Below are 14826 nucleotides of genomic sequence, written 5' to 3'. Positions count from 1 at the left end.
ATTAAGAGACCACTCCTAGTTCAGAAATCAATGTTAAGTGGTCTCTTAATTTTTTCCATAGCTGTATATACAGATAAACAATTTTATTGGGTAATTGGCTGTATTAAAATATATTATGTGAGCAAACATAGAAGCAAACAAATATAAAGGGCTGACACTTGACAGATTGCTAATACAACAACATGATGAATTTTCTAATTGCTGTAAGTCATCATCTATCAACATTTAGTGACATATATATATATATATATATATATATATATATATATATATATATATATATATATAGGCATTAAAAAATTGGCAATAAATAGCATTAAATTAGATTTGATTAGTAAGTAAAGTTTATTTATATAGCACTTATCACAGACGAGGAGGGTCACAAAATGCTTTACAATAAAAATAACAAGATAAACAAAAATAAATATACTCTACAGTATCATCAGTACAGTCAAATTGAGTAGTTAATTAAAAGCTTGTCCAAAAAGATGCGTCTCTAGATGTTTTTTAAAAGACTTCACCGAACCAATAGTTCAACTTGAAAGGAAGCACAGAAAGCATGATCACCTCTTGTCTTAAGACATGTTCTGGGAATAGTTAAAATAACCTGCCTAATCTTAGGGGTAATGTTGTCTGGGGCAATAATCAACACGTCAGTTTTATCTGTATTAAGTTGCAGAAAATTGTCTGCCATCCAATTGTTAATGGAGACTAAACAATCCTGCAAAAGAGACAGTTTGTCTAGTCTATCAGGACTAAAATACATATATAATTTAATGTCATCAGCATAAAAATAAGATATTATTTTGAAACTGCGAATTATCTTGACAAGAAGAAGCATATACAGGTTAAAAAGCATGGGTCCGAGCACAGAGCCTTGTGGCACACCACAGGATAAAGAAACAGATTTTGACATGAAAGAACCTAATGGATATTCAAAAAATGAAAATCACAAATAAATCAGATAAACAAATGATAAAGCTTGGGTTACTGAATATTAGATCTATTTCTTCAAAAGCACTTATTGTAAATGAAATTATCACAGACAATAAACTAGACTTGCTGTGTTTGACAGAAACCTGGCTAAAACCAGACGATTACATTACTTTAAATGAATCTAGTCCTCAAGGTTATGATTATCGACACAATCCTCGACAGAAAGGCAAAGGGGGAGGTGTTGCTGTAATTTATAGTAATATATTCAGAATCACTCAAAAGACTTTCAAATATAATTCCTTTGAAGTGATGGTGCTTTATGTAACATTATGTAAGTTGACATTTGTGCTGGCTACTGTATACAGGCCACCAGGGCACCATACTGACTTTATCAAAGAATTTGCTGATTTTCTATCAGAGTTAGTACTGGCTGCGGATAAAGTCCTTGTTGTTTGTGATTTTAATATCCATGTAGATAATAATAAAGACGCATTTGGATTGGCATTTGCAGACATTTTAAACTCTATTGGAGTTAGACAACACGTGTCAGGACCCACTCATTGTCGTAATCATACCCTAGATCTAATACTGTCGCATGGAATTGATATTGATGCTGTTGAAATTCTACAGCAGAGCGATGATATATCAGATCATTATTTAGTCTTGTGTATAATACAATTAGCCAAGGCTACAAAACCACCACCCAGCCATAAATATTGTAGAACCATCACGTCTACCACTAAAGATTGCTTTATAAATAATTTCCCCGAGCAGTTTCATCGCCTTAGTATACCTGACAACTTAGAAGAACTCGGTGCTGCAACAGAAACTATTGGCTCTCTCTTTTCCAGCACATTAGATGCAGTCGCTCCTTTACGTCTAAAGAAGATTAAGGAAACTAATCCAACGCCATGGTATGATGAGCACACTCGGGCTCTAAAACAAGCTGTTAGAAAAGCTGAACGTAGTTGGAAGAAAACAAAACTAGAAGTTTTTCGCCTTTCGTGGAAAGAAAAAATGATTTAGTACAGAACAGCCATAAGAAATGCTAGATCTACTTATTTTTCAAATCTCTTAATAGAAAACAAACATAATCCTAGGTATTTATTTGACACAGTGGCTAAATTAACTAGAAACAGAGATTCAACTGCTGACGTTTCCATAGAACACAGCAGTAATGACTTTATGAACTTCTTTACTTGCAAGATTGATAATATTAGAGAGAAAATTAAAAACATGCAACCATCTACAGTTCCGCTTCAGACAGTGCACTGTAGTGTCCCTGAGGTAAAACTAGAATCATTCGCCGCTATAGGAGAGGAAGAATTATCTAAACTTATCAAATCATCAAAATCAACAACATGTATGTTAGACCCAATGCCGACTAAACTACTGAAAGAAATGCTTCCAGAGGTCGTAGGTCCACTTCTTGATATAATTAATTCATCTTTAACACTAGGATACGTGCCAAAAACCTTTAAGCAGGCTATTATTAAACCTCTTATTAAAAAACCTCAACTAGATCCGAGAGATTTAGTGAATTACAGGCCAATCTCGAATCTACCTTTTCTGTCAAAGATACTAGAAAAGGCAGTTTCAACACAACTGTGTTCCTTTTTAGAAAGAAATGGAATCTGTGAAGATTTCCAGTCAGGATTTAGACCATACCATAGTACTGAGACTGCTCTCGTTAGAGTTACAAACGATCTACTCTTATCATCCGATCGTGGCTGTATTTCTCTATTAGTGTTATTAGATCTCAGTGCTGCTTTTGACACTATCGATCATAACATTCTTTTAAAAAGACTTGAAAACTATATTGGCATTAGTGGAATTGCTTTGGCATGGTTCAAATCGTACTTATCTGACCGTTATCAGTCTGTAGTAGTTAATGAAGAGATGTCGTATCGATCACAGGTTAAATATGGAGTACCACAAGGCTCAGTACTAGGACCGTTGCTTTTCACTCTGTACATGCTGCCCTTAGGAGAGATAATTAGGAAGCATGGTGTTAGTTTTCACTGCTACACTGACGATACTCAGCTCTATATTTCCTCGCGCCCTGACGAAACCTACAAATTCACAAAACTAACAGAATGCATAGCTGACATTAAAAACTGGATGACAAGAAATTTCTTATTATTAAATTCAGAAAAAACTGATATCCTAATCTTTAGACCAAAAACTTCCTCACGAAAAAACCTTGAATACTCTCTAACACTTGACGGGTGCTCCATTAAATATTCGTCCTCAGTTAGGAACCTGGGTGTGCTCTTTGATACCAATCTTTCATTTGAAAGTCATGTTTCTAGTATCTGTAAAACCGCCTTCTTCCATCTAAAAAATATATCTAAATTACGACATATGCTCTCAATGACAAATGTGGAACAGTTGGTTCATGCATTCATGACCTCAAGACTAGATTATTGTAACGCTCTACTGGGTGGTTGTTCTGCTCGGCTTTTAAACAGACTACAGCTGGTCCAAAATGCGGCAGCTAGAGTTCTTACTAGAACCAGAAAGTATGACCATATTAGCCCAGTTCTGTCAACATTACATTGGCTCCCTATTAAACATTGTATAGATTTTAAAATCTTGCTACTTACTTATAAAGCTCTAAATGGTTTAGCTCCCCAGTACCTAAGTGAGCTCTTAATGCATTATAGTCCTTCACGTTTATTGCGATCTCAGAATTCAGGCCAGTTGATAATACCCAGAATATCAAAATCAACTGAAGGCGGCAGATCCTTTTCCTATTTAGCACCTAAACTCTGGAACAATCTTCCTAGCATTGTTCGGGAAGCAGACACACTCTGTCAGTTTAAATCTAGACTAAAAACACATCTCTTTGCTCTTGCATACACATAACACATTATCAATACATTAACATTTTTCAAATCCGTTAAAGGATTGTTACGCTGCAATAATTAGGTCGGCCGGAACCGAGAACATTTCCCATAACACTAGATACACCTGTACATCAGAATAAGAATGGCATCTACGCTAATATCTGTCTCTCTGCTTATCCTGAGGTTTGCCGGGTGCTGGATCCAGGCCGTATCCAGATCAGATGGAGAACCTGTGTCTGGACCTGACTACAACGTAGCCCAGGAGACAATGGGCCTACAGATCCAGTTCTGGCTGCATCTATAATTCAGATTTTTAATCCCCGTATCCGCTTACATATATTTATATATAATCTATTTTTAATCTCTATAATAAAAATGTATAATTCAGATTTTGATCTCCATATCCATTTACATATATTATATATATCTTCCAAGGGGTTTTTTCCCTCCTAGGACTTTTTTCCCAGTGCTAGCACGCTGGGTTTTTCTCCTAGGGGTTTTTTTCCACCCCTGGGAGTCAGCCGACATTGGCTTAATGTAGCACCATCTTGTATATGTTACATATTACCACGCTTGGTTGTACAGCTTATTTTTAACCACTTCCCTTTTTTCTGTGCTTCTAATATGTAAAGCTGCTTTGAACAATTACCTATTGTAAAAGCGCTACATAAATAAATTTGACTTGACATGGATATAGAAAAACTGCTGTCAGAAAGATAAGAAGAAAACCAGTCCAGAGATGCCCACCAGAGAGTTTAGTCTACCAATCAGAGTGCAGTGGTCAACAGTGTCAAACGCTGCGCTAAGATCTAGCAAGACCAGCACAGAACATTCAGCAGAATCAGCAGACATCAAAATATCATTTGAAACTAAAGGCCCCTAAAGGCCTTTGCACACTGAGTCCGAAATTCTCATGCAAAACTTTCGCACGTTAAAAAATAAATTCGACCTCAAGATATGTCAATCACGTTTGCACACTGCCTCCGAAACTTTCATCCGTCAAAAAATATTGGGATCAGGTTCGATTTTCTGTGTTTTTCGCATCCGTGGCACGCATTTTGAGAGACGTTTTGACAATTCAGAGCCACCGTACGCAAACGCAAAAATCCAGAATGCCATCTGACAAGATGATCCACATCTTCTATAGCACAAAACAGCAGCATTTAATGACAAACAAAGATACAGAATATAAAGACAGATTGTGCTAGTAGTAAAGCATCAAACTGAGCCACTGACATCCTGAAGTAAACTCTGAAACGCTCTGGATAATCCCGCAGCTCCTTGATGAGGTGAACTCTCCTTTCTCTCTATGCAATCTCAGAATTGAATGGACCCAATATTTCCTTTCTTTTTCTCTTTTTAAGAAGAGAGGAGACAACTAAATCGTGCTCACTGCTTGAAGACTTTTTGTGATTTTTTTTTTTTTTTTTTTTTTTAGCAACGCATTAATTTTTACACATCGGACTCCGTGTGCAAGGTCTCTGTGCGTGACGATTTTTTGGATTACGAATACGAAAAAATACGAAAATTCCAGACTCAGTGTGCAAAGGCCTTAAGGAGGGCCGTTCCAGTTGAATGGTTTTTACGGAAGCCAGACTGAAATTTATCACAGATATTATGGGCCTCCAGAACATTATTTAACTGCATTGCCACAACTTTTTCTAAGATTTTAGAGATAAAAGGAAGTTTCAAAATAGGACTATAATTGTTAAATGATGTAGTGTCAAGATTGCTCTTTTTCAAGAGAGGCTGAACAACAGCTTGTTTTAAACAACTAGAAACCTGGCCTAGTCTAAGAGATAAGTTTATAATTGAAACCAAACATGGGCCAATAGATGTTATGGATTTCATCAACAGAGATGTAGGTAAAATATCCACAGGGCTCTGGAAAGGCTTCATCACTAAACTAATAATATCATTCAAGGAAATGGGATAAAATGAGTCCAAAATTGAGTGTCTTTGTTCCGTAAATATAATGTTTGGTTATATAAGGTTTGCTGATGGTGCAATGACTGTCCTAACAGCCATAACCTTGTCCACAAAATGAGACAAAAAATTATTGCAATCATCACTAGAAAACACAGAAACGAGATGTAGCAGGAGAAACAATATTGTTAATAGTCTCAAAAAAAGTTTTAGGATTCCTTATGCAGACAGATATCAGTTAAGTAAAATAAGAATGTTATACAATTTTATTTTATAAAAATAAAAGGTATAACAGCTTCTCTTGCCTTATGCACCATTTTCCTCCTCCATTTTCTCTCAAATAAGCAAGGAGAAAACACCTTTGGCAATAGAAATAATTGTAAATAAGCATAAGCCCTGTATGGTCCACCATTCTGGTTTGTTTACACTCAGGCAGTTTGGCGCGACTTGCCTTGAACACTACAAAGTTGTGAGTCATGGTTTGAAGTTGTGACTTAAGGGCTCAAAAACCTGCCTGGAATGCAGCAGAACTCTGCAGGAAATGTAGATCCAAAACCACTGGAAGGCAAGCCTGCAACCTTTAGCCAAGAAAACATAACTGCTAATGCTAACACTTCGCCCCCTCTGTTTTTTGAATGGATGTCAATGGATATATCTTCTATTACTTATTGAATAGTAAAGCACTTTTCTTGAGTATATTTAGGTTTATATTGGGTCCGGTTCTCACCTTAGTAATGAACAGGAATTGTAGTTGGCAAATTCCACCATCATCGTCAGCAATCTTCTAACAAGCTGATGATCTTAACCAGATTTGAAAAATAAAGCATACATACAAAATGTGCAGTGCTGGGTCCCTTTGGACCAGATTTGAAAACCACTGGTGTATTGAGTATACAGGTGCTGGTCATAAAATTAGAATTTCATCAAAAAGTTGATTTATTTCACTAATTCCATTCAAAAAGTGAAACTTGTATATTATATTAATTCATTACACACAGACTGATATATTTCAAATGTTTATTTCTTTTAATTTTGATGATTATAACTGACAAGTAAGGAAAATCCCAAATTCAGTATCTCAGAAAATTAGAATATTGTGAAAAGGTTCAATATTGAAGACAGCTGGAGTCAGTGCTTCAAGAACCACTACGCACAGACGTATGCAAGACATGGGTTTCAGCTGTCGCATTCCTTGTGTCAAGCCACTCTTGAACAACAGACAGCGTCAGAAGCGTCTCGCCTGGGCTAAAGACAAAAAGGACTGGACTGCTGCTGAGTGGTCCAAAGTTATGTTCTCTGATGAAAGTAAATTTTGCATTTCCTTTGGAAATCAGGGTCCCAGAGTCTGGAGGAAGAGAGGAGAGGCACACAATCCACGTTGCTTGAGGTCTAGTGTAAAATTTCCACAGTCAGTGATGGTTTGGGGTCCCATGTCATCTGCTGGTGTTGGTCCACTGTGTTTTCTGAGGTCCAAGGTCAACGCAGCCATATACCAGGACGTTTTAGAGCACTTCATGCTTCCTGCTGCTGACCAACTTTATGGAGATGCAGATTTCATTTTCCAACAGGACTTGGCATCTGCACACAGTGCCAAAGCTACCAGTACCTGGTTTAAGGACCATGGTATCCCTGTTTTTAATTGGCCAGCAAACTCGCCTGACCTTAACCCCATAGAAAATATATGGGGTATTGTGAAGAGGAAGATGCGATATGCCAGACCCAACAATGCAGAAGAGCTGAAGGCCACTATCAGAGCAACCTGGGCTCTCATAACACCTGAGCAGTGCCACAGACTGATCGACTCCATGCCACGCCGCATTGCTGCAGTAATTCAGGCAAAAGGAGCCCCAACTAAGTATTGAGTACTGTACATGCTCATACTTTTCATGTTCATACTTTTCAGTTGGCCATGATTTCTAAAAATCCTTTCTTTGTATTGGTCTTAAGTAATATTCTAATTTTCTGAGAAACTGAATTTGGGATTTTCCTTAGTTATCAGTTATAATCATGAAAATTAAAATAAATAAACATTTGAAATATATCAGTCTGTGTGTAATGAATGAATATAATATACAAGTTTCCCTTTTTGAATGGAATTAGTTAAATCAACTTTTTGATGATATTCTAATTATATGACCAGCACCTGTAAGATCTATAGATGGGATGGGCAACTCTGGTCCTGGAGGGACACTATTCTGCAGAGTTTAGCTCCATCCCTGATCAAACACACCAGCAAAATTGAACCCAACCCCATTATTTAATCGTAAAGGCTGATTTATGCTTCTGCACCGTAGGCTATGCATCTGTTTTCATTTATACTTCTGCATTCTCGCACGGAGACGTAAAATTACACAACAGAGGCGCTCGTTGGTTTTCAACTATGGTAAATAATGTGATCACTCTCAGAATTAGGCTTTTTATATCACATTTCCCGTTATGAATTATGATATTGTTTGGTTCGTTGGACCGTTAACTGGGTCTGATTGCTTTCTCATCTCACCGCTCCAGAGTTCATTTGAAAGTGTACCGAGACCACCTCTTCAAGCAGGTCACGGTATGCTTGTTTGTTTGGCTTTTGGTGCGCACCTGAGTGTGATTGCTGCTTTCACACCTGCCCAAACGAACCGCACCAAAGGGGGAAACGAACTCTAGTGTGATTCAACCGAACTAAATGCGGCAGGTGTGAAAGCACCCTAACTCTGCAAAAGAGTGGTCCTCCAGTACCAAAGCTGCCCATCCCTGATAGGATAGGATAGGGTATAGATCAGTAGTCTCAATCTGCCGGCCCGCAGGCCACTTACGGCCCCCACGGCACCCGGCCTGCAACTTAAAAATAAAACATAATCCAGCCCGCTAAATTATTATTAAGGGGCCATTCACATATTGCATCACATAAGTGGCCGTGCCGCCTCCTTTCTCCGCTTTCTCCTTCTTTCCAAAGCGTTTTCGCTCCCGTGGCGTTTGTTGCTGCTATGCAACCATTAGCTGCGCTCTCCATGATGACTAGGAAGTTTCAGCAAAAGAAAAATAGTTTTCTACTCCTTGCATTAGCTCTACTAGTATTAGAAATATTTATATGGAGATAAGAAATAAAATCCTGCTCTGCACCTGGAAAAACAAGCTCGCCACATCACAGGTGCTTCGCGACTGCGACGATTCTTTTATGAGCGTGATTACCTAAATTATAGTAAAAGCACCCGCGCAAGTCGCGAATGTTGATTTAAACCAACAAAACTTGTCAGATGCTACCAATAAATGTTACAGATGCTCAAACGGCATCTAGGGCAAATGTGGCTCAGCTGTGTGAGCAGAAGTGCTGCAGGTGTCTGGCAAGAAATGCAATAGTGTACAAATGTATTCAGGGATTACATTTGTTAAGTACAGTGTTGTTCAGTGCAAGATTTTGATGTTAATTAAGCTAAAATAAAGTAAGGGAAAATATTTGCAACTGTTAACCTAATACTGTATGTAACAATGATAGTGCTGTTTACATTTTTTAAGTATGGCAAAAATATTTTAGTAATGAAATTTGAAGTAAATTAGAAATAATGCAAAGGAAAGTAGTTTTTCAGAAATGTTGCGCTTCCTTGTGCTTGAATGTTAAAATGGCCCTCCTAAAATGGCAGGTGTCAATCACAGCAACGGCCCTCAGCCAATTAAAGATTGAAATCCCTGGTATAGATCATACATGTTGTTGGTTTTGATGCTTTAAATGTCTAAATTGTTTTATGTCTATTTTTGTCCTAGACCTAATGGCACTGGGAGAGGCGAGTCTTGAACTTAATGAAAAAGAAGAGAAAAAACATAATTTCATGACTGAAGAAAAATCAAAACAGTGTTCCTCACAAAAAGGAGCTCAAAAGACAGAAACTAAAATTTATTTCACCTGCCAACAGTGTGGAAAGAGTTTTAATCAACATAGAAACCTTCGAGTCCACTTGAGAATTCACACTAGAGAGAGTCCCTTCACTTGCCAACAGTGTGGAAAGAGTTTCATACGTAAACACATGCTTAAAGTCCACATGCGAATTCATACTGGAGAAAAGCCTTTCACCTGCCAACAGTGTGGAAAGAGTTATACACAAAAAGGAAACCTTACAGACCACGTGAGAATTCACACTGGAGAAAAGCCTTACACCTGCCAACAGTGTGGAAAGAGTTTCAGTCGAAAAGATAAACTTGAAACCCACATGAGAATTCACACTGGAGAAAAGCCATACACCTGCCAAGAGTGTGGACAGAGTTTCATTGAGAAAGGAAAACTTACAGCCCACATGAGTGTTCACACTGGAGAGAAACCCTTCACTTGTCAACATTGTGGAAAGAGTTTCAGTCAAAAAGGAAACCTTATATCCCACATGAGTGTTCACACTGGAGAGAAACCCTTCACCTGCCAACAGTGTGGAAAGAGTTTCAGTCTTAAAGGAAACCTTATATCCCACATGCGTGTTCACACTGGAGAGAAACCCTTCACCTGTCAACAATGTGGAAAGAGTTTCAGTCATAAAGGAAACCTTATATCCCACATGAGAATTCACACTGGAGAGAACCCATTCACCTGTCAACAGTGTGGAAAGAGTTTCAGTCATAAAGGAAACCTTATATCCCACATGAGAACTCACACTGGAGAGAACCCATTCACCTGTCAACAGTGTGGAAAGAGTTTCAGTAGAAAAGGACACCTTAAAGACCACATGAGAACTCACACTGGAGAGAAGCCTTAAGGCCGTGTGTCCACCAAAGCGTTTTTTTCACGCTCAAGCGCTGAGAGCTCGGCTTTTTTTACTGGTCGCCTCGAGTTGAAGAATGTTCAACTTTGAGTAAAACGCTGCGCTCATTACTGTCACTTTTTAGCCAGCCGTCCAATCAGAGTTGAGGAGGGGCAGGACAAGTACAACACCGACCAACTGTCTTGCTGTACAACAACATCAACAAGCAGAGAACAGAACAAAATGGATGAGAATTTAATATTGCTGGTCTCCGAACATACATAGCAAGTAATTCCACATTGTGTCAACATTTTTAGTCTGAAACAAATTACCTGCAAAATCAGTTATAAGTAACAGTGCCGCGGATATTCGGTATCATAGCAACAAAGCGTCTCAACGGAAAAAAAATGCTGCACTGCAGAAGCGCTCTCAAGTGCTCACAGATAGGCATTTTAAGCAGAGCGCCTAGCATTTTCAGCTGGCTAAAAACGCTTTGTTGGACACACGGCCTAAGCCTTGTTTACGCTGAACCCATGAAGATAACAAGGTACAAAATGGCATAGAAAGCCAGGATATCACCTGAAATCTGTCAGTATTGAGTGAGAAACCTTGCCTCCTATCAGTACTAATTGATATCAGCTGCTTTAGTCCTAATTGATGGCCTGTAAAGGCTTCTCATTACCCAGGAGGCACACAGGAAAGACTTCATGATGGGTAAAAGCAAACAACTCTCTCAAGATCTTCGTAATCTTATCATTGAAAAGCATTTTGATGGGAATGGTTATAGGCGCATTTCCAGAATGCTGAATGTTCCTGTGAGCACTGTGGGGGCCATTATCCGGAAATGGAAAGAGCATCAGTTCACCATAAACCGGCCACGATCAGGTGCTCCACGTAAGATCCCTGTCCGAGGAGTCCAAAGAATAATCAGGAGAGTTCTGCAAGAGCTAAGAACAACTCGGGCAGAACTTCGGGAAGACCTTGCATCAGCAGGTACTGTTGTTTCAAAGAAAACTATAAGCAGTGCACTGAACCACCATGCCATACATGCACGGTCACCACGTTCTCATTTCTTTGTATGAATTCAATATTTGGCTTGATGGCTTCATCTGGTGGAAATTTTGTGTCAATAGCCCACTTAGAAATCTCCTTACTGATAAAAATGCTGATGTGTCAAATACTTATTTAATACTTATAAAACATGAAAAATCCTTAGGGGGGACATGAATATTCACACTGGAGAGAAGCCTTTTACGATCATTGTAAGAGTTTGTGAAAGAGTTTCACACATAAATTGACGCTTTATCACCACATGAAAATTCATACTGGAGAGAAGCCATACATGTGATCAGTGTGGAAAGAGTTTCAGATTTATAGGTTACGTTAAGGGCCAAAAGAAAATCCACTGGAAAGGGGAGCTGTTTTAGAAGTCGTCACTGTGGAAAGAGCAGAGGTGCCTTGGCAAAAGGGGAGATTTAAACTTTGTTTATCAGTTTGAAGTGCCTTAACAGGTAGAGCTAGACAGCGGTCCTGTCATGTGAGGAAGATCCATTTAGATCTGCTCTGATGGACAACAACAACAACAAAAAACTCCCGAAGACTTCCTAGCTCTTCCATCCAGATAGCAAAATTCTCTGTTTTTACTGTTATTTCTATTCTTTGTTCTAATTTTTTTATTCTTCTTTATGTAAAGCACTTTGAATTACCATTGTGTATGAAATGTGCTATACAAATAAAATTGCCTTGCCTTATCTTGTATTATACTGTTTGTTTACTGACAATATTATATACTTTATTATTGACTAGGGGAGAGTGGGGTGAGATGAGCTCTTGGCAACCATGCCATTTTATTGTCATGTGACCATATATTTTAGAACCACCCATAATTTCTGCCAGACTTTGAAAAGGAAAAGCACATTTGAGAAGTGGAAGTCACTTATTTACTTTAAAAACTGTTTTTGGCTTGTCAAAGTAAAATTTTAACATAACAGATGTAATGGCTGTTTCATCAAAGCAAATTTGTCCAGGTCTAAAACTATTTACGTTTATTCTTATTTAGTTTTTATTTAATTTTACTCAAACTCTCTGTTTAGTCTGTTTATGGGAAGGTCACAACTTTGTTCAACATATACTGAATAATTAAAGAACTTCATTTAGTTGATTTAATGTTGTTAAATTTAGCTTTAAAAAAGAATTTGTAAAATATTTTTACAAAGAATATTTGAAGAGTTTCGTTGCAAAACGAAAGGACATTAGGATTTTATTATTGGAAATCACTGTTCAGATGTACCTTAATCTATGTGTGAATTGCTGCCATTAATAAGATTTAAAAATGTACATTTTAAGCCTACTACAAAATGTATTTTTTCACAAAACGCGATATCCGCCAGCCCAGTTTCTTTACAAAGTGCGATATAACGGTTAGGCTATAGAACGTTCAGGATGCTGCGCGAGCTCAGGATGTCACGCGAGGAGAGAGTCACCGCTGGTGAAGTGCTCCGAGTTTGGTCAGTGATTTAACGACAGGCCTGGACTGGTAATCTGGCATACCGGGCAAATGCCCGGTGGGCCGACGCACTTGAGGGCGGGGCCGCTATATATGATTTTTTTTAATAAACATAAAATTGGCCAACGACCGGCCCATAAAGCAGGGACAGTGGCCCATTGGTTCATTTTCCATACTGACACTGGTCTGGCCCAATCACATCTCTTAACAGACTCCAGCCCGTCCCCTCTGTTTCACCAGAACATCTGTGGATTAGGAGGATGGAGAAACAAAAGCGCAAGTGCAAGGGGGGTGCGGAGAAGTTGCGGGCAAAAAAATCTAAAAATTTAGAGGTTGATGCCTCAACGTGCAAAAATTACTGGCATGTTTAGTGCGGTTACTGTAGCTTCAGTTTCCAGTACCTGACGTGCAAAAACAGGTGAACATAGAAGAACATGGAGGAGACACCTGTAAGGCAGAGGAGCAGCAGGTGTCTGACAGTGAAGCCAATGAGGGACAGAGTAAGCAGGAGAGTATAATAGAAGCGGTAAGCAGGGTAGTTACATGATTAACAGCGAGGGACTCATGATGCGACGACGACGACGATGATGCTTAAATGAATGAATATTATAAGACGTCGTTATTATAAAGTCAGACTGTCACCTACTGCACTGGTCACTCAGTCAGCTAAAGTCAAATAGCACAGCAAAAGTTATTTTGTTTTTTTGTAGTTAGCAGTGCCCTTGTAGCTATCAGAGTTCACTTATGCAGTAACGGCCTTTCTCATAGAAAAACCTGAAATGATGCAATTTGATTTTTCAAAAAAAAAAAAAAATTCAGGTTATTATTATAATGTAATATTACTGATGATGTGTTTATTTCACAACGAGACTATAGGTGTCTAGCTGTTAGTCGTGATGATGGTATAGTTTTCTTTTTCATTGTTTTTAATGGGGAGTATCTAAACAATGAGAGGTAAATGTTTGACACTTAAACAGGGGTTTGTGCTCTTTAAAACAAAGTATATTTGTAATTGTAAATTATAGTTTTTCTGCTGTCTGTTTCATTGGAAAATTTTTTTTTTTTTTTAAATTCTTTATAGAATTATCAGTATTCTACATCCACGTTCTAAGGGTTAACTAGCTTTTATATCATGGAGCACATTGTCCATCTAGAAATCCTACTCTTACTAAGTGTACTTTTAATAACTCTACCAATTAATTGTAAGCGTTCGTTTGTAAATAATAACTTCATCTATTCTGTCTCTTAAGTACAATGAAACATTAATATTTTACTTAGAATCTATTGGCTAAACAGATAATAAGATACAGTCATAGTTAGCACTTAATATTTCTGTTTATGGCCAAATCATTCACAAAATCGTACATTAAGGAATGTTTACGCTCAGGCTCGAAGCGTCTAAGCCAATAAGATTTGCTGAATTCTAAACCAATGAAATTGTGCCCCGCTCCTTCGTCAGACCGCTTGGAATCGTGGAACGCGTTGTTGTGACGTCACAGTGCGCGCGGCCGCTTCGTAAATCGAGTCAGTTGAAATTCAGCTCTTTGTCGGAGTTTGAAGCTGCTCGATGGTCACTGGCGATCGATCTGTAGTACTGAGTGTTACAAGTCTACCGCTAGAACCAACAGGCAAATACAGTGTTCACAGATCGTTGAGATGGAGCATCTGACGACTGTCACATTGGACACTATGTTTGCCAACTTTCCACTGGAGCTGGAAAGCTGCAGCAGCTTTGGCTCGATCGAGGACGCTCAAGTTGAGCCGCTGGGTGGCGCTGTGAAGCCGGCTGACAGAAAGCCCTGCAGTAGCAGCTGCCAACAGCTCCCGACAGAGGCGCCTCGACCACCGGCTGTCCCTAGAGTCGCCTGGGAGGACGATTCAACAGGTAACTGACAACCTT

The 14826-nt window shown here is 38.6% G+C and overlaps 2 protein-coding genes across 2 annotated transcripts in view; one reads left to right on the top strand and one right to left on the bottom strand.

Moving 5' to 3' along the window:
* Positions 1–14826, top strand: part of LOC137005697 (gastrula zinc finger protein XlCGF57.1-like) — a 661382-nt gene that overhangs the window by 98945 nt on the left and 547611 nt on the right. Inside the window, exon 7 of the mRNA XM_067366463.1 lies at positions 9692–10405. Within this exon, the coding sequence (XP_067222564.1) occupies positions 9692–10405 (714 nt within the window). The remainder of the gene's footprint in view (positions 1–9691; positions 10406–14826) is intronic.
* Positions 1–14826, bottom strand: part of LOC137005779 (gastrula zinc finger protein XlCGF57.1-like) — a 576742-nt gene that overhangs the window by 485448 nt on the left and 76468 nt on the right. The gene's annotated exons all lie outside the window — the stretch shown is intronic.

The sequence above is a fragment of the Chanodichthys erythropterus genome, chromosome 3 (assembly GCF_024489055.1).
Source record: "Chanodichthys erythropterus isolate Z2021 chromosome 3, ASM2448905v1, whole genome shotgun sequence".
Classification (NCBI taxonomy): Eukaryota; Metazoa; Chordata; class Actinopteri; order Cypriniformes; family Xenocyprididae; genus Chanodichthys; species Chanodichthys erythropterus.
The sequence above is the reverse complement of the archived record's forward strand: the minus strand, read 5'-3'. Positions and strand labels throughout refer to the sequence as shown.